The sequence below is a fragment of the Xiphias gladius genome, chromosome 24 (genome assembly GCF_016859285.1).
Source record: "Xiphias gladius isolate SHS-SW01 ecotype Sanya breed wild chromosome 24, ASM1685928v1, whole genome shotgun sequence".
NCBI classification, from domain to species: domain Eukaryota; kingdom Metazoa; phylum Chordata; class Actinopteri; order Istiophoriformes; family Xiphiidae; genus Xiphias; species Xiphias gladius.
In genome coordinates this window covers 22,127,198-22,148,263 of record NC_053423.1, presented here as the reverse complement: position 1 = coordinate 22,148,263, position 21,066 = coordinate 22,127,198, and the positions used below count along the sequence as shown (strand labels likewise).

The 21,066-nt window shown below is 42.8% G+C and overlaps 1 protein-coding gene across 2 annotated transcripts in view; it reads left to right on the top strand.

Annotated features, from left to right (window-relative positions):
- Window positions 1–21,066, top strand: part of pvrl2l (PVR cell adhesion molecule related 2 like) — a 304,682-nt gene that overhangs the window by 143,257 nt on the left and 140,359 nt on the right. For both annotated transcript variants that reach the window (XM_040121387.1, XM_040121388.1), the window contains 3 exons: window positions 8,501–8,794; window positions 12,434–12,551; window positions 13,238–13,386. In XM_040121387.1, coding sequence (XP_039977321.1) covers window positions 8,501–8,794; window positions 12,434–12,551; window positions 13,238–13,386 — 561 coding nt within the window. The remainder of the gene's footprint in view (window positions 1–8,500; window positions 8,795–12,433; window positions 12,552–13,237; window positions 13,387–21,066) is intronic.

Genomic DNA, 21,066 nt, shown 5'->3' with positions numbered 1-21,066 from the left:
TTGGATACAGCACTGCTGCCAGACAATCTTATTACCACTTATTGGGGTGTGAATAAAGAATCACTCACTTGGCTGTGATATCATATTGTCTTGGATAGGGACCATACAAAATGAATGGTAGCCAATAACACTGCGTTGGATATAGTATGGCCAGCAGGACAGAAATACAATTGCAGGTGAGGGAGAGTCTAGTAGATCAGTAGCCTGTTATAAGAGTTTTTAAGCCCTCAGAGTGAAAAATTGTCCACATTATTCTGAATTTGAAGAGGAAGGTGGTCAGAGTCCCGAGGTTAGAGTAGTGGACCACAGACCGAAGGGTCACTGGCTCGAGTCCACGCATCAACAGAGTGAATAAGTGGCAGATTGGAGTGTGCCCTCTGCTAGCATTTCTCTCAGCCAGAAATGACTCAGTGTTGGAGTTGACGATGATGGTTGGAGCTAAAGAGTTGTTTTTTTTAATTCTTTTTTTCCCCCGGCCAAACATTAACATAACTGAAGTCAGAAGGCAACAGGCAGGCAATAAAATGAATACTAGCAATCTGGCCACTGCCTAAAAAATTTGGCTTAACCTTAAACAGTGTCCCAAATTTCATACTCCATATTCTAATTCTGCTTTTCAAGCATGCAGTATGCTCAGTCAACAAAAATGACAATATTGTGTCACTTTTTAAGTGTACAGTACATAAGTTCTTATTATTTACATGACCACTGTTTTAAAGTAGACATATATATTGTAATTAGTAATTGCATTATGTATGCAAAAAATGCGGACAATCACACTAAATTACTTGATTTTTGGGTTATGTTAGGTGTCAGTATGTCTCACAAGGCACCGTGCTATATGCACTATACTATTATAGAGGTCAGAGAGGTACTCATGCTAGGAAAAAGTGTGAAAGTATACATAGTTTATACTACAGTCAGTATTTTGATAATATTAGTATGGAATTGGGACACATTGAAAGTAACTCTGGGGTCTGCTTTACAAAAGCACTTTGCGACCACTGCCTTCATGCAGATTGCAAATGGTGGCTGTGTCATGGTTCACAAATGGTTGTCGCTTGCCAGTTGTAGGAAAACTCTCCACTCCTGCAGGGCTCTTACATGCTCATGCATGTTTCATTAGTTTAGCATTTGCTTTGATTAGCTAAATGCTTCAATATTAATGTAAGAGGAAAAGATCTTATGTTGGAAACTGCAGCTTGCATGTTGTGAATTTGGTTAAACAGTTACCTGGATAACTAGTTAGACTAGATACGCTCCCAAGTAAACCTAAAGCAAACCATTTCAACCCTTAGACGCCTTGGTAACCTTAGTTTTCCATTATCTGTGGTGTCATGGTCTTAGTTAAGAAGGGAATCACTGCCACCAGTATTCTTCTTGTCTAATAAAGGATTTCCGGCTTTTATTGTGTGTAACCTCAGCTAATGAGACATCTGTGAGGCAGTTCTCCATCTGAGAAAGCTTTCCATGACTAAAACTACATTTTTCTATCCATTCGTGCAGGTGATTCATTGGTTCCAGCCAGTCAACATAGGAATAAATGCTCTCCTCTAAATCAGCATCTGCTGTTCATGTGTTCTTCAGTAAAGCATTATGATCCCAGCAGCTCCAGTCGGCTGCTAAGTGGTCGACAGCAATAAGAATGTGGTTGTATTGGGCAGCTCCCAGGTGAAAACTTGTGTAAGAGTGAGAAACGTGGTCTTGCTCCGAATAAATCGTGTGTGCAAAGCAAACTTTCTCTGCATGAATAAAGGTTAAACAGAAATTATAGAAGCAATCCCCTTGGCCTACCAGGGCAGTGCTCAGTGCCTTTTTAGGCTCCAGCACTGACGACACACCGCAGCCAGTACTTGTTCAGTATATTTATTAGTATTTTTTCCAAAACCATAAACCATCCTAATTGAGTAGAAAATACCTTGACTTCCAGAGTTATTGACGTCCTCATTTAAGGAGGGCCTTCAGGGCAGGAAAAGATAACCTAAATAAGACAACTAAAATGACTATAAAGAATAGAACTACCTTCCATAGACTGAGAACCTGTCAGCAAATGCACCAAAACTACAATAACAGATGGAACAACATCCACCTGCTTTATTGCTGAGTTGTTGATAACAGATGAAGGAGTGTACACTTACCCTCAAATAGGAGCATTGACTCAGTAAAATTGCAGTTTAATGCAGCAGCACAAAGAATCTTGAAATGTGAGGCCTCCAGGCTCTCTTTTATATGTGTTCAGAGGCAAGTCTGAGCTGGGTGTAGAAGTAAAAATGTGTTTTCAGTTTTCAGTTTTTGCTTTGGAAAAATTATTATTTATTTCCAATTTTTTGTTCTCTTTCTTTTCTTTTCTTTGGTTTTTTCCCCTACATTTTAGGCTCTCAAGCTTAAATGGTCTAAATCAGTCTAAAGCTTAAATTAATGCATTTTGTCAACATTTCTAACAGCCAGTAACGAGTTGTCAAAACAACACACACATCAGAATAACTGCCGCATAAACTATTTCTGTCTCACTTGAATATTCATTTATTGTTAACAGCTGAGAAGATATAGAGAGCCAAACAGATGTTTTCCCAACGTTATCTGAAAATATTCAGCAGCAGTTTGTCAAGATATGAGAAGATGTTTACAAAACCTGGGCAGCTGGTGAGACATGAATTCCAAAAATTCAACAGGATCTAGAAGCCTTTATTGATTTTTTTTTTTTTGCTAATGTATTCAGCAAAGTAGAAAATAAAAAAAATAGATCACTTGGCTGCCATCATCAGGGTATAGCAGTGAATAAATCCATGCTTAGAGGGAGAGGAAGAGGAACATTGATATGTGCTACCAGCCAGTGCTGTTATATCCCAATCTGTTTGCCCTGCAGCCTAAGTTTCAGTGTTACCAGACATCGTTTGTTGAACTAACTTCATGTTAAAACCCAAGCTGAACACTGGTGTCGTATTGTAGTTGCTTTAGGTAATAGTTAATGTGGATGATTTAGTTTGTTTCAAGTCTGTGCTTGAACCGCCAGAGTTGAAGTACAAGATAACAAAGCTTGATGGCTCCGGGGGTGACGTCGAAGTGGTCAGATTTACTTTCTGTGTCTTTCTTTGACCCTTCTCTCGTCTGGAGGAGCCTGCTGGGGAAGAACTCAAAACATGTGGAGACGTGTTGATGGATGACATTGACAGACAGGGGCATTGTATGAAAGTACATTGGAAACCGTTTATAGTGATCACATTTTTACGGTTCCAAATTGTTCACGATAAGATGATGATTATTATAACCAATTTTTTCCTTTTTTTCTTTGTCTTTATTTCTCGTGCAGCTTACCATCCAATTGACGTTTGTATGTTTATTACATGAATATAAAGTAATGAAACGGACAGCTTCACTATTTACTGATTTAAAGAAAAAATAATATAAACTGCGCCGTGGCCTTCTCCTGCTCCAAGCCTAGTCCGAATGGTCAGGGGGAAAGCATTGCACTCCACTCACGTAACATTAGTGCTGCTGTGAGAGAGCAGGGACGATAATTAGACACCGTAAAAGTCCCAAAACACAAGCAGAGCTGGAATGGGAGGGCAAAATAACTGACTGAGCCACGCACGCACGCGCGCACACACACACACACACACACACACACACACACACACATTGACACACACACACACACACACACACACACACACACACACACATTGACACACAGTTAATTCATGTTGGAAGAGCAGGCAGGGACGGTCATTGCACTACATTACATATGACAGCTTGCAGTAGTATGCCACAAGTTTTAAATTCTTTTTTTATGAAAAGACCCAAAATGAACACTGTAAGCGGACTATTTGATTACTATAAGTGATTATTTAAACAGCATTTGCATTTTAATGATTCTGTCCCGAGCTTTTTGATCCATTTGGGCGGTTGATCACTGTGACCGTGATCACTATAAGCGATTTCCAATGTATCAAGAAGCAAACAGTGCACGATCACTCAAAAGTTAGACTTTTGATTTATCAAAGAACAAGACCAAGAGTCTAGCAGCTCTGTAAATGTATGCTTAGCTACTTTGACCTATAATTTGAGCTAAGTGCTAACATCCAAATAGCCGTTGATACATTTAACTAAAAATCAAAAATGGGAACATCATGGTGCCACTAGAGGAAAAGTCAGGAGATCACCAAAGTCATTAGGATGCGTCCTCTGGACAATGTCTGTTTGTACTAAATTTTATGGCAGTGCATCTAATCATTGCAGAGCTATTTTAATGGCGGACTGGCCTGCTGACATTGCTATCCATAGAATATGATCATAGTGATTTGTTAATAAACTTAATCAGGTTGTGGAAAGTGGAGATAGACAGGAAGCAGAGACAGGGAAATAGAGTAGGGGAATGAAATGCAGCAAATGGTCCTGGCCAGGAGCAAAACCGTGGAGACTTTGCTCAGGGCATTTGCGCCCAAGTGGTATGCACCCTAACCCTTCGGCTATCAGGTCACTTGAGATGGGAGATGATTCTGGGTCAGATTTTATTGATTTAAGGCAGTAAATGGGTGAGGTATGGCAATGGTGAGTGTTTTTTTTTGTTTTGTTCAAAAATGGCTCATCTCTAACCAGCCACATGTTAGATATGTGCAGCGTTTGGATTCTGGGCCAAGTGTAACAAACCACTTGTAATCTGCTTTAGAGCTGGGCATTCGAAAGACATCAGACTCACGCCAATCTGGCTCGGTTCTGGTCCATACCAAGGTTAAGTTGGTGTCCTTCCAGGCAAAAATGATGGCTTCATCGCTGCTCTTGCATGGCAGAATGTGGGCCAAATGTAATGGATGATTTTGGTCAGCACTGGACTTCACTGATGTGCTATCTGGGTGTCTGTCTGGTTTTCAACACAAACTCTGTGGCTATGACAGATTTCAGCTGTCCTGTGTGAATGCCACCTTAATTCAGCAACAGCCGGTTTCACACTCAGTTACAAATCTTCACACTTGGCAGATATTCCAAACTTGTTTAGGATTCAAACTGGACACCCTCCAGTCACAGGCCTTGTTCTGTAATTGCTGCCAAGGTTAAAAGAAAGACTGTCTTAGATAGGGCTGACCTGAATGCTCCAAAACTTCAAATGTTGCCACGGTAACCAACGTCCAAATCAGTATTTGAATGCTGCGTTTAACAAAAAAAAAATACTTTTTTAATAATATATGCATTACCACAATAATCACAAATTAGCCATGAACTAAAAAATATTAATCCAATGTTATTCATTATGCATCAACATTAATAATTATTAATTATTCTCAGACAAGGAAATTTAATCTCAGTGATTTTTTTGGTGTGTCACGTAACGCAGTCACGTTACCAGCGCTGACACTGTGACACGTGACAGACTTACAAGTCACAACTGCTGCTCTGCTGAGGAGTCCTGAGAATCCCCAGGAGCCACAGGGATAGTTTCACAGCAAATGTCTCTCCGAAGGATGGCAAGCAACTGGCGCGTAACGGAAATTTAGAAAACTAAGTCAAATTGTTGTGTCGAGAGCCAATCATATCTCCATACTGTAGTCTGCAAATGTGAGTGGGAGTGGGAGGAAACTTTTATAACTACAATATCTCTGTCTATAAAACCACAATCCTTGGCCAAGCACTCATCAAAATGCAACTTGAATGCTTAAAATCGAAAAATGTGGTGAACATGACTTCGATGGAAATGTGTTCATCTCTTAAGCTTTCTAAGTGCTTGGTTTCATAAACCAAACACACCTCATGCAGTTAATGGTGTTTGGAAACATTACTGTAATGCATTTTTCCTGTCTCCTTGTCAGGCGGTGGCATTCAGCTTGTTGATACTACCGAGCGTGGGGGGGGGGTTTGCGTGCGTGAGGGGTACAGTGTTTATTCAGCTCTGCTAGCATGGCTTCCCGCTTACTTTCTAATTACTCTGTACTCAGACTGATGTGAGGAGTAGCGCCGGCCTCAATTGGAAGCAGTGTCACGAAATGCATCAGGGATGGATACTCCAGACTTTGTTTAAGTCCCCAGATCAATCCTAACCCCTTTTCACCCCCCTGCTTTACTCTCTCCTCCTTTCTGCACGGCCAGTCTCTCCCTCTCTTTATGTCTATTTTAACTCCTCTGTCGTCCGCTCTGTTTGTGTCCCCTCTACTGTCTCGTGCTTATCTCCCTCATGTCTGAACTCTCTCTCCTCTCTTGTCCTGTTTCGTCTCTCCATGTCTGTTCATGCTTTCTGTTTCCTTCCCCGTGCTAGGATATCTTTTGGTTTCAGAAAGACGATATTGTATTACTTCTAAGACCTTTTTAGTGCTGCCTGGATTTGGATTTAAGCTCAGCTTTGAAGCCAGTTAAAATAACAAAGCTGACACTTTCATGCACCATCCACAAATAAACATAGCTAATGAGTAGGACTATAAATTGACATAGTAAAAAAGAAATAATAATAGGAAATTAAAGGAGGAAGTAAATTGTTAATCAAATACAGTGGATTTGTCCTTCTGAGCCCTGTTATGTAATAATTAAAAAACAAAAAGAGAAACCTAACTTTAAATGATGAAACAATTGCAAAACTACACAGCAGCATTAGGGCAGTCACTCATTTGAAATTTGAAAATTTGTTCCAATGTGGGAAAAAATTGAGTATTTGAACTGTAATGACCTGTTCAAATTCAAACTTTGACTTGTGGTCCAGCAGGAGGTGCTCTCAAATTTCACTGCCATCCCGATGTATTGCTGTCCTACTGACCTAAGAGAAAACTAATCTAATAAATAAAAATGGACGAGGACATTGGCAAGCTAAGCTGTGCTGATCGGATAATGTGATCCGTCACCCTCTGACTTCTGCAGAATCAGTAGTGACTGGCATTACATGTTGTAGGCTTAAGGCTTGCTCACACCGGTAAGTGGCACAGCAAAATCCCTCCACACACCTTTGTAAAATATGTGAGTTTACTAGAAAAGAAGCGATTTGAATAACATGTTGTCTGACGACATCGGAAAAGTGTTTACAGTTGTTCCAGAGTGGAAAGCTGTCCATCATCGAGATGGCGGCGCGGTATCATCTAAGTATAAAGATAACAGCGCACCTTTTCAGAAACTCTTTCTTCGAAGACATTCGTAGCGCTAGCTAGAGAGAGGGAGTCAAACCCAATTTCGACTCTGTAGCTCTCTGTTTCCTTGAAGGCCGCCTCTCTCAAGATGACTTGGTATTGGTCGGCAGCGCGAATCTGGAGGTCAGAGTTCAGCAGAGTTCCACTGGACGTGAAAGAGCAAATCCTCGATTGATGAATTGATTTCGCTGGGAAATTACACCATTTTAAATGCTGACGTAACAGGTAGCCTAAAAATTAGACCTTTAGTGTTTTCAAAACTTGCGTGCCTTTATTCTTGAAAACTAAAATGTTACGGTTCCAGTATGTCTATTACCTTCTCTGTAAACATGCAGCTGCATACATCAGATTGAAAGGCATTTAGAGGAAATTTACAGAATCATGTCCTGCAGTACAAGATGATAAATGTTTAAAAAGAGTGGGTCTGACAAAAAAAGTAAACTGCAACACTTGACATGACAAAATAATGGAATCCACTGACATTTACGGATTGATTGCTAGTGTCAGAGGTTTGGTTTTTCCTTTGAGTAAGGAAGGACGTTTTCATGGAACATTGCCACTTTATAGAACTCCTCCAGTTTCATTTCATAAAGCTAATGTGATGGGAGACGGAAAGCGATGCTTTGCATATCACTGTTGTAGTGTTAAAGTCTTGCAACTATCGGTCTCTTTGATGTTTCGCTTCAGTTGAGGGATTACCTGCAAAGAATTCTGTGATGAAGGTCACTCAAAACCCACTGGTTGATATCAAAAACTGCATTATCACCGGTTCAAAGACAAAGCTGTTTTTCTTCCTGGTTTTCCTGAAAAGTTAATAGTTTTGAATATACAATGGTTGTGTGTATGTGTGTATGTATGTAGGCACGTTGTTGTGGATTAGTACAAGTGCATACAGGCATACAGTCGTTACGTGATGGGAAACTGCTGACTTGATTTAAACTCTGTAATCCTTTGTAACATCTTACATTTAGGTACTGTAAGACTTTTTAGGGATCTGTCTGTACTTTCTCGTTCTGCCTCTCTGATGTTGATTGGCCTAGGGTCACACCAGAGGGCCTCCCCCTCTTCTGAGTTTCATTACAGCCACAGTAGGGTACCATGGTGTATATTCACAACAGACTGATTGAACCTCCTCCTCTGCTTTCTACCTGCCCTCCTCACTCTCCTCCTCCTCTGCCTCATGTTTGATGTCTCTTTCCTTTCACCACCCTTTATTTTTTTCATCTTTCTCACTCTGCTACCATTTTTCTTTTTTCTCTGCTCTCCTCATCCCTCGTCTCCTGTCTGGATTCCTATAATCTCTTCTCTCTCACATCTTCCCTCTGTATCTTTCCACCCCTTTTTTTAAAAATCTCCCTCTTTCTCCTTTCTGTTGTCTTGCTTATCCCCCCCCCCAGCCAAGCCTAAGAACTCAGCCAAGGTGATGACAGTCCAGGCCGGCACCAAGTCGGTGGTGGTAGCCGAGTGTGAGGCGGCGGAGGGCAAACCGGCGGCCACCATCAAGTGGCTGGCGTCGGTCGGAGGCAACCACTCAACCAGCACCACAAATGGCCCGGACGGGACGGTGACGGTGCGCAGCGAGTATCGCCTGGTCCCCACGCCGACGGATAACGGCAGGGAGGTGACCTGCATGGTCGAGCAGAGGACACAGGAGCAGCCGTGGGTCTACCCTGTTAAGCTCTCTGTGGAGTGTAAGGAAGACACACACACACACACACACACACACACACACACACACACACACACACACACACACACACACACACACACACACACTTGAAGAAGGTGATGCTTTAATATGTCAGTGTGCAGCACCTTCTCCACACACCCCAAGTCACTTCTCTAATGATCCACAGTGTACAACGAAACTGAGAACACCCCTGGTCAATATTACTGTAATGTTAAGTAATTAGAAATCCTGTCCATTTAGTACCATTTTATTAGTTTTTTAGCTCAAGAGGAATGAAGCCAATTAATTTGAACAGAAATGTTTGACTAATTAAACTATACTGTATATATCAGAACCGACGGCAACAAAAAGCAGGAGACCCTTCATTAGTGAGAAATGGAAATCACAGGCGTCATATACCTTTGTTGCAGTGATCACAGGTACACTGACTTTTGTTGCAGTGGTCACCGGTGTGCTCACTTTAGTTGCATTGAGGTTGTGCTTCGGGGCGCGGATTTTCACTGAAGTCTATCTAAGCAGTTTTTTTGGTCCCAGTGTTTGTGTACTTAGCTTACTTACTTAGGTTGTTATGCAATCAGCTGCTGGAACTCTCTTGGGCGAACTCGCAAGGGAACAAGAGCTTAAAACCTCCGTTAACACCAGTTCTGCCTCGGATAAAGTCTTTTTTTTTAAAAAAACTAAAAAAAAAACCCTTATTCACTGAGCTTTGTGTTTAGCACATGCTCCCTAGTTAGCCAGTCCGTGACCAATAACAGTAGCCTACAACAAATAGTCATTTCATTAAACAAAGGACCTGGCAGTGACCCTACCACTATGATGTGCCATCTACATTTCAATCTTGCGATTGTGATCCTGTACAACAGCAGGGTGGTGTGCACTGCATTAATTGTAGCGTCCTTCAAAGTCTCTCTGTTCACCACCGCTTCTCCTTAGTTGCTCATTTCCAAGCATGCTGTGACAAATGCACACATCCGGGGTTCATTATTGTCAGTACATACAGTAGAGGGGCAGACAAAACGGATGACTGTGGTAAAACTCAATCTAAAACCTGAACTCAAACTTTCAGAGCTGTAATTAAGACATAAGTAGCACAAAATGTTGGCATTTGAGAGAATTTTGAGAGAATTGATCTTTCAGGAGTTTTTTTGCCCTGAGGAGTGTAGAGAATCGAGAAGGCACGTTTACACACAAGCGCGTGCACACACATTGCTTTCATTTAATCCATTAAATTACATTCTAATTTACATGGGATTAAAACATTACACAGGTTCAGCGTGGCTTTACAGAGATTTATGCATGCCGACAGCTTCGTCTCAACTGTGTGACCCCCGCTGCTGTTTACTGCAAAGACGGAACAGATTGTCTTTGTTCAGCCTCCCTTTTTGTAATCTGCAATTTTTAGACTGCACGCGCACACGCAAACCTAGTCAGCACACACACACATTCAGCCTCCCTGTCAAGCTGATACAAGACATAATGAGGAATACATATGAGAAATTCTTACACCTACACAGGACCCCAGGCTCCACGCGCACACACACACACACACACACACACACACACACACACACACACACACACAGGCCCATGCCTGCCGATCAAGCTGTCAAATGATCTTTCCTGGCTTTTAAGAAACAAACACACACGGTGTCTCTGTATAAATGCAAGTAGATTCAGCATCTACACTAGGTTTGTGTAGTATTTGTGTGTGTGTGTGGGTGTAGACAGTACGCACATGTATGTACAGTATGTACTCAGATATAACCACTCGAATGTGAACACAAACAAGGCTGAGAGATCTCACCTGTGTGTATGCTCTGGTCTGTAAGACATATGTTTGTACAACATGTTTGTGCTTCTATACTTGTGAGGACACTGTGTCCCTAGTCTCTTACCCAAACTTAAACCCTAACTCTAACTTTATCCCCTTACCAACCCGAAGTGAGGGGCTGGCAAAAAAAAAAAAAAGCCTCCGCTCCCAAAATTGGTCCTCACAAAGATAGAAGCAGCAGAGCGCACAGGCGTGCTCAGTGCAGCTCGTCGCTGTGTACGTGGTAGTTTAGTGATGGTGTGAGGGATCATGTCTCCTGACTGCTGTGAAACTCAGATCAGCTTTTATAGGTCAGTGCTCTCTGGGAGAACACACACACACACACACACATCACACCACAGGCTCACCCTCCCGTCCTGCTGCTTGTCTCTCACCGCCTTGGACACCCTGTCACTCCTAACACACCTCTCTCTGTTTCTCCCTCTCTTTTTTCTTTTCAGTCTCCCTCTCTTCCTTTAGATTTTTAACATGAAAGACGTGAAGGGAAAGAGGGCCACTGAGGTTTTTCCGCCTGTTTTAACTTCCTACACACGCCACTTTGGTTTGACTTCACTTTAACATAAGGCTCTTACAAGAGTGGCAGTAGCAGATTTTCTCATCCTCCTGGTCTAGATACACACATCACCATACATACGGGGCATATCAGACACTTTTTGTCTCGCATTGAGGTTTTTATCTGTGATGGGACATTTTGACACGGATATGTGAACATTTCAAAATTGGCAGAGATTTGCGAAGGCAGTCTGATGCCATCCCGTTTACTATCAGTTCTCTAAATGCTCAAGGGTGCACTGTGCACACAGCCCCTTCGTGTTATGAAAAGACGTATGATTGTGACCTGCTCTCTATCGAGTTTTGAATGCACCAGTCTGCCACAGTTTACAGACATTATGAACCACATGACTCCGTGAAAAGAGAGGGAATCATGCACCAGTCGCTAGCTGGTGTCTTGGCCAGTGGGCTTTCTTGCTGGTCGTCACCGTAGGGTTGCAAAATAGGATGAGCTCATTTGAGTTTCCAGGGTTTAGGAAGTAAAATTCCTGCTCACTTTCTACGTAGATAACGTGACTGAGAAATTTGAGCACTTCCAAGATTAAGATGGAAAGGAAATTGTTCTTTTTCAGCAGCACAAGTAATGAGCAACTGTGTGATAGAATGTGCGAGATGAATTACAAAAAAAAAAAAAAGAAATGTAAGGAAAGAAGTCAGGTGTGACTCCCAAGGTGCCTTTCAGCAGGAAATATGCAATCACCAAGCTTTCTGTTGCTTGGGCTGCAAATCACAGGTGGAAGCTAAAGATTGGACTGTTGAGAAAACTGATAACACAATCTGCAACTTAGATGAATCCATCTTTGGACTACAACAACAATGTATTTTGAATTTGCTACAGCTCTGATTTGTGCCACTGACTGGCTTCATCTCAATAGCAATGGCAGAGCCATCTGCCACGCAAACTCGTGCAAAAAAACATGATTTCACAGAAAAACCGTTTAAACTGATGGCCATAACTTAAACTCTGCAGTATTGTTACAATATCTGGGAAACTTTAATGTTTCTATGTTGAGGAACATTAAGGATATAATTGAAAAAAAAAAAAACTTGAAAATTGGAATTTACATGGGGGAAATACTTCTGGAACCAGCTTCTCCAACAACCCTGAAGCTAGCAAGGCCACCATTCTGCCTGGATTGACAAGAGTGAACAATGACCTGTCCAGGCACCGTGTTCTTGACATAATATAAAATAATATCACCTAAAGTCATGTATCAACTCCACTTTCCGTCTGTCTGTCCCTCTCTCTTTCTTCAGACCCGCCCTCTGTGTCCATAGAGGGCTACGACAACAACTGGTACGTTGGCCGTTCAGACGCTGTACTCCTCTGCCTGGCCAACGCCAACCCTGAGCCCACCGCCGTCACCTGGACCGCGTAAGGATCTCACTCTATCCCTCTGTGCGGTCGCTCCGTCTCCCTCCACCTCCGTCCGAGAGAGTGACTCAGTTCCTCATTATTGCTATAATCATAACAGAAGGGTGCAACTTTTCCTCTTTAATGATAATTTCTTCATAATCTTTGATAAACACGAACGCTCATAACATCTCATCTTGGATGGACAGATGCTGTGTTATGTTGCATGTGTGTGGATTTCTTGGTGAGTATTGAGCAGGGAGACAGAGCGGCTGTTCACATGTCTGTGATTTCTCTCACATTATTGCTGTCTTTGAATATCAGTCACAAACATTCTCTTTTTCCTCTTGTTTTTCAACCAACTCAATCTCTCTTCTCCCATCTTTCTCTATTTCTTCTTCTCTTGTTTTCCTCTCCCTCACGCTCATCAATTTGCCTTTTTGATTTTCTTTTGCTTCATCCTATTTTATGCAAAACATATGGTCTCCTCACTGCGTTCTGTCCTCTCTTCTGTTGTCTCCTCATCTCTCCTCTCCTTTTTTCTCTCCCTCCCTTCTGTCCCTTCCTCTCATCCCTCCTTTCTCTTTTCCTTTTTCATCTCACCAAATCTCCTCTTCATCCCCCTCACCTCACCCTCTTTATTCCTTAACTCCATCCCTCTTTCCTTCCTTCCCTTCCTTCCTTTCCCTCCTTCCCCTTCTCTCCAGGGCGTCCGGTTCCTTGCCAGACACGGTGGTGGTGGACGGCAACAAGCTGATGGTGAGGAAGGTAGACGACGCAGTCAACACCACCTTCACCTGCGAGGTCAAGAACAAGCACGGGGCCAGCAGGCACCAGATCACCACCATCGTCATCGGTGAGTCCATCGACACTCAGACGACACACACTCACATACTTGCTGTACACGTGTGGAAGTGCGTACAGATACGCTCAACATAGGGATCCAGTAGAGATAACGCAGCACAACATCCCATCAAAGAAAATGGGACAATTTTCTCAAACAGCATACAATCAATGTCTGCAAACAAACACACACACACACACACACACACACACACACACACACACACACACACACACAATGGACATTTGCATGCACGTACAGTCCACATCTCTCCTCACACATGCAGATACACTTGCACACATGCATGCACAGAGACATAAATCTCCCTCGGACACTCTCACGCTGGGATCAGGGCTGTTCTGAGAGCTGCAGGGAAGCAGGTCTCTCTCAATCTTCACATTGGATTTTTTTTCCGTGTTTTCCTCCTTGCTGGCCGGCTTTTAGCAAGGCACGGCAGAGGCTTTTGATTCACCCTTTCCCCGCAGCAGGGCCAAATTGTAGGACAAGGGCCAACTCAAGATTTTTATAACCATAGATCGAAACCACTCTTCTTGAGACAGGAGTCCATATGGACATGCTGCGACTGGGAAGCTGTAGCTCCGCCGGATGTAAGTAAATGTGAAATGTGGTTTGTGAGTCTGAGAGTAGGCCCTTGTTAGAGTGTTTTGGCCCTGTGGCGGATGCGACGTTGTTGGGATTGTTGGAGGGCTTCTACATTTTTCCAAGAGGTTCAAGTTGGTGTGAGCCAGTTTGCCCAGGTTTGCTTTTCTTTTTTTTTTTTTTATAATTTTCCCTTGTTTGTATCCACTCTTTATTATTATTTTTTACGTAACAAGTAACTCCTCCTAAGCATAAGAGCTCTTTCTTCCTTTAAGTTTTCTTTCCTCTTTTACCTTTACATCTCCCCTTTTGTCTGATAAAGTATGACCATTGTGTCTGCATGCACTCTTGATCTTTCTGCTGGGTCTTGACTTTTGACGCTTGCTACTCCGGTGATTCGGCTGCTGTTGCCATGGTGTTGGGTCAGGGGTTTTTCTTCTCCTCTGCCCTCTGACGCTTTCACACATTGATCCGACACACACTCATACCTCTGCACTCACAAGCACGCACGCACAAGCTCAAGAACATGTCCGCACGCTGAAATGCCTCACTGCGCATCAGCAGGCAGGCCTCAAAACCTGTTAGGGAGTCTTTTTTTTTCTATCACCGTGTGCGTGTTCCCACAGTGTTGTACTCCGCACTGCCTGCTTGACTGCTCAAAATGCTTTTCTTCCTTCTTCTTGCATCCTTTTTTTTTTTTGAGGAATTAATTTTAATAATCACCACATTGAGCTTTATAACAAAACAAAGCAAAACGTAGACTCTTTTGCCAAAGGACAGAGAGAAAGCTACATTTAGAAAATCTGTGGAAAATCGGAGTCGGAGATTTGAATTGTCTTCTTTAAGACCACAGATGTTTCGTAGCCAGGCAGTGTGTTGGGAGGGATGTGTGGGAGGTTCAGAAGTGGCTAAGCTGTTACTGTTCTTGCTGGAAGCGTAGCAATGTGACTGACTCAAAAGTATCATACACACACACACACACACACACACACACACACACACACACACACACACACACACACACACACACACACACACACACACACACACACAAGCTAAACAAGCTAAATTACAGACACATGTAAAATCACTGAGAGTCCATATGTTACTCACAAAGTACATACATGTACCTCGAGCACTCTGAGGACTCACACGCACACACAAATGTTTTATCTTCCCTTGTACCTGCGATCAATCCAAGACTCTGTGATGCCTCCTCTAATGTGTTTAATCTGTCCTCGGCGTTTCACGGTTGCTTGTGTTCCACCACAGTAAAACAACTAGATGGATATAAAGTAATGTAGTGACTTAATCTGTCAGTTTAACACGTTTACTTAAAGAAGGTGATTGCCAGAAATCAGAATGAAGCATGGGAGATGCAGGATGACAGAGCGCTTTGCTGAATGATCAAACAAAAATGCACTTTTTTGCTGTTTTATTTGGCAGTTTAGCACCCACCCCTTTCCAAAGTGAATTTGAGCATTGCTCAAGGACACTTTGATACAACTACACAGATGAGGGGGACTTGAACTATTGTGGGAATCAAAGCTGTGACCTGTATTTGCAGATGGAAGTCTTTTCAGCCACACTGCCGAATTTGTCATTGTGGAAATCCACACTTTGTGTGTCTGTGCTACTTTAAATATAAATTGTATCATTCAGCATTAATATGATTCTGCAAATTATCAGCTCACCGAGTCCTAGCTTTGGTTGACCATTATCAAACTTAGAAATTGAATTTAAATCAGTGTTATACTCAATCACGGACACTGAAGACAATGAAAAGAAAAACTGTCCTGGAGCTCATCAAAACCCTATTAACAGCTCCAAACCCTGTAAACTTGACTCACTCCCCCAGGCCAGCCATCAGAACCACTGCCCATGACTATCTAGATTCCTTTTCTTTTGCATTGGCCCAATTCTAAAGCAGCCCACTGGGAAAAGTCCCAACACTCCAGATGGCCAGCCTGCCACTGGAAGTGAACCACAACAGGACTGGATCATTTGATTTGCCTTTGTGAAAATGATCACACACAATACAAGGTTTAATGATTTGGTCTTTCTGACACAGTAGGTTAGTTACTAATTACAGCGCACCAGCAGTTAAACCAATGAACACATGATGAATTAATCATGTACCTTCTGACCAGAAAACACGGTGCCGCCTTTCTGTCTAATTTCTTTCAGTCTATTACAGATAATTAACATCTAAGTCACGTGAAACAAACCAGGTGAGTTCAGCAAATGAGCTGCTAAGTGAAACACAAGCCACCGAATTGCTGAACCAACATGACGTTTTGTGTTGTGCTTCTGAAATATATGAAATACTTGATTTGTTTGTCACATGTGGCATTTTCCATACAGACAACATGGCGCGGTAAAAGTTGTTTGCCTTGATAACATGGTGGAGTCGCCCGGCTTTACATAAACAGCAATAAGTGCATGGCACCAGCTCACTGTGGTCACTCTTCCCTGCAATATTTAAAAGTCATCCACTGACAAAATAGCACTGAAAATGTCTTATCTTCTTTATGTTTAACAATATCACCGCTAACAAAGAACCACTAACCTTGGTGAACCTTGGTGCCTTGCATTATACATAGCTTGTTCACAGCTCCCAGTGGTTCAACAACTCATACTGCTAAGGCAGTACTGAGAGCTGAACACAACAAGACAATTTAAAACGGTGCCTCGTCTGTAGTCACCTGCAGTAACGTGCATGTATTGAGCCAATTAGTTCGGCACAAGACACAGCTTTGGTTGAGGAAGGAGGCTGGTACGTGCTGGCCCCAGCTGACCCATCTACGAAGCGGGTAGACGGCATCAAAGGTCAGTGCGGTTGTCTTGTGCTGTGAAGTTTCAGTCAGAACGCATGTAATCATGGCTCGGATTGCCTTGGTGCAGCTAAACTGTGCTCTGCTGAAAACTTGAGATCAGTTTCTGATGGCCGTAAGTTGGTTAAGCTTTTGTATTTTGGAGTACATCTAGCTTGGAAGTCATCGCCATAGAAAGCTGTTTTCTCAGAGTTTACTGATACAAAAAGGGCTCGGGATCTCACCTTAACACACTTCCTTCAGTAAAACCAGAAGACACAATGTCTGTGGATCGGCGTGATTCTGTTTTTCTTCAGAAGACATCAGCGTTTCCTAAAGAAAAGCCATTATGACCAAACCACTTGTCACTAAATTCACTGATAGACGCCAGTCCCAGTCTCTCAGCATGAGATCTCAACTGTCAGGCGTGGAAGGCCCCGGCCCTCAATAATGTAACAGTTAATACACTGGCACTTTGTGTACATGGGCCCCACACACTCCTCTAATTTCCCTGCTGAGAACTGTTAACGGCTCCTCTCTGTTCTGTTAAATGGTAGATGAAAGCACCGTGCTGTCTGGCTTCTCTGCTGCCGTCAAGCAGCCGTCACGTGTCATGATCCTCCCCCTCAGCCTCCCCCGGGTCCACGACTTAGAGGAGGAGGAGGAACTGGAGGAGGAGGTGTGGGGTAGCATGAGAAAAAGAAAGAGATGGGGGGAAAAGAGAGGTGAGGCTGGAGGAAGAGTGGAGTAGGAAGAGGAGGGGGGGTGAAGAAGAGTTGAAGGAGGAGCTGGGATGGCACTTGGAGGCATTTTGAGAGACCTATTAAATACACAGTCCACTTCTCTCATGTATACTGAGCTCTCAGGAGGAAATGCTACTGTCAGGCAGCAAGAGATTTTTGTAAATGTTTTGCTGACTAGAGTGTAATGTGTACAGTAACCCCCTTAACCACCACACACACAAAGCCCGCACAACCCCACCCCAAACTCCCATCCATTAACATGCACACGATGCCAGCGATGCATGACTTGCTTAGTTGCCACGGTGCCAGCTGGATCTGCCCACTTCGCTGTGCACAGAGAGAGGGGGAAAGGATGTTGGCAGAAAAAAACAGGACTGGAGTGGAGGATGGGAGGGCGTATGAGGGGGGTGGGGGTGGGGGCAGCAGAAAAAAGAAAGAGATTGCAGAAGGCCTGAAAACCGAGATAAAGGTGAGTGGCGGAGGTGGAGTGAGGGCTGGAGAGGCACAAACAGAGGTAACAGCAGGAAGATAGTGGCAGGAAAGTCCTCTAAAAACTCTGACTTCTGGTCCAGTTTGAAAGAGCGAGCTGGCAGCTGGCCGTGACCCTGTCTGTCCTCTACCCCTCCACCCATCACTCCATTCCCCCACCTCATACATCCAGTGCTTTCATGGGGAGTCCAGCTGGCACTGGGCTGGGGGCGGTTGTTGCCGTTCAGATACCCTTTTACACACTCAGACACACAGTCACATCTGAGGGGACCAGTGGAGAAACATTTCCTGGATTGCCTGCAGCAAGCGAGATAGCTGTCCACCGGAAAGGCACATACTCACTTTGCAGACACACGCACATAAATATACACACAGTGTTTCACACATGCACACGCAAACAAATTGGACCATGCAACTCTGTGCATAAAATAATCAGTTGATCTTGCCATGGGGGAAAACGCTGGCACTGACTCTCTCAGACATAAACCCCCAGCTAACCTCTGTGCAGCCTAAATGAAACACACATACTGTGTGCAGATACAAAAAGACGGGGCCGTGGAGTAGTGGACTGGTTGTAACAGGTTCATATATTTTAAAGATGAATCAAAATGTAACTCATAATGTTACCCTCAAAAATATTCTAATAAAACATGTAGGGCTGCAACTAATGTTTTTTTTTCTTTCATTATCAATTGATCTGGTGATTATTTTCTTAATTAATGGATTAATCATCTAGTCTCTAAAATGTCCGGTCCAAAATCCAAAATATTCAGTTTTCTACCACAAACGACAAAGAGAACGAGACAAAAAGATCAGTTGATTGAAATTGTTGCCAATTCATGTTCTGTCAATCAATTGACTAATCGTTTCGGCTCTACAAACGTGAAAAGTAGAAGATAAATACTGGAATAACACTATTTAAGCCACTGCATTAACAAGTAATAATACTCAGAGAACTGGACTTAACCCAGGGTAAACCTCCATGAAAACAACAACATAAAAATGATTGATTATGATTTGTTGTCCTGATTTACGCAAATATTGGAAGAGGAAATGGAGTGATGAAAAGCACTGCAAAGATAAGCCTTGCCGTTTCCTCTGCCTCCCTTGTCTCCTTTGTCTCTGTTATTTTTCTTTATCAGGACACCTCGTCATGTATTATTGCTTACATAAAATGTAGCGCATAGCTTGGGTTACAAACTTGATAGAGATTTCCTTCTTTCAGTTTTTTTACTATGCACAATTCTCAACCTCAAAGATACAAAACAAATAAAATACATAGCTGAACATATTTGGTTTTTTGGTTCATGTAACAAGTAATTTGTTACAGGAACGTGCCCACTCTGCCAATCCTTCCAGATTGAATCACCCGTAAGTAATTCTTGCTCGCTGTCCTCTTTACTCAGCCTCTCTCAAACGCACACAGGTAAAGTACAGACATAAACCTGTAGCTAAGTACCGTGTCTCCGCAGCTCTTCGGGGCTTTGTGTATATATGGTGCGTTGCTACAGTAACAGACAGAAAATGGCGGGCCTGTTTATACTGCCAGTCAGATCCCATCTAATCTTCACGTCCTGATGGAGCTGATTTACTTTCCTGTAGTTTGGGCCCCAGGCCACAAAACTGTAGCATCTGATTGAGCAGAGTGCAGGGGAAAAAAGAACAACATGCCGTCCATCTTGAAGATGTGAGAGGTGTGGATGTTGAACTTGACTCTGCTTTAATCTTGAATCTGTTTGATGGGGTTTTCACTCTTATTTGGATATTAATACCATCATGTTGCCCAAAAAACAGCACAGCAGATGTCTAAATGAAAAAACTCTGTTTATTAACAAAGACTGTAAAATCCACTGAGATGATGAAGTGTGATGGTATTCCATAATTGAATAATAGTAAATATTTGGGGAAGAAAACAATTGGCTTTACTTTGTCCGCAGAGAGACTGACGGGATCTATTAATGGTGTACTGTTTGTTTATTCAGACAGTTGGGCAATGTTTGGAAGCCTTGCTGTTTCCTTATTGTTGCTTTGTGATCATTATTACTACCTGTGTTTAATTCGCCAGCCTTCTCACACACGCGAGCCGTTTAGCTTTCAGAGGACGCGGGTTCCTCCAGTGCCACTCAAATAAACAGTGTAGTCAGAGCTGCACTGCAATGCAGCATGTTGTGGTTACTAAAGAAACGTGTTGCTCCATATCAGATGTGCTTAAAAATGACAAAAGACTTAACAAGTCACTAGGAAAAGGCATTGAAGTTGTGTCTTATTTTCACAGTTGCGGTTAAATAGGATGTTGTAGTGCGATGCAGGGGCCCTGTTCATACCTGAAAGTCACATGCGTCTTGCGTGATCCGATCACAAGTGGACAGCTCCGAGTAAGTTAGTTCACACCTGCCATTAGAATTCGACTTCGCGTGCGTCTCGTGCGACCACGTGTGATCAGATGTGATCTGCTTATGCAGAGGACGTCTGTTGAGCAGGCGGTCCTTCGGTTTCGCACACACTGCTGAGAGAATGTCGCCATATGCGGCCCAGACCGCCTGTGATGGGGTCTGAGGGATCAGATGTCAGTGTGTCTTCAAGTCGTCTTTTTTGTTAAAAAGATTAAATTAAGGTCTTGAATGTTAAATAATTTTATTAATAAATATAATTTCCATGGTGTGGAAATCCTTTTTAATTTCATTGTGAGTTTAGATCTACATAATAACTGATCTCCTATCAGTACTGTTATTCCGACAGCTCGGGTGTATCCAGATCTTGGCAGAGACACCGGGAATGATTTCATCCAGATGAGTTTCATTTCCACAGCCAAGTGATTTCCCTACTAAGTATATCCCCCCCAAAAAATGAGAACCAACACAGGGAAGGGTTCCCTGTCTGTGTTTAAAAAACATTTCTCTCTCACTATCAGAAACAAAGCTGAGGAAATCTGACAGAAACTTCCAGAAATCCCGGAAAGAGCGCCACTGTTGCCGCCTTGGTGTGGCATTTGGGGCCGTGGCCACGCAGGGGTAACATCTGTCATGGAGATAAGAGGTGAGGAGAGA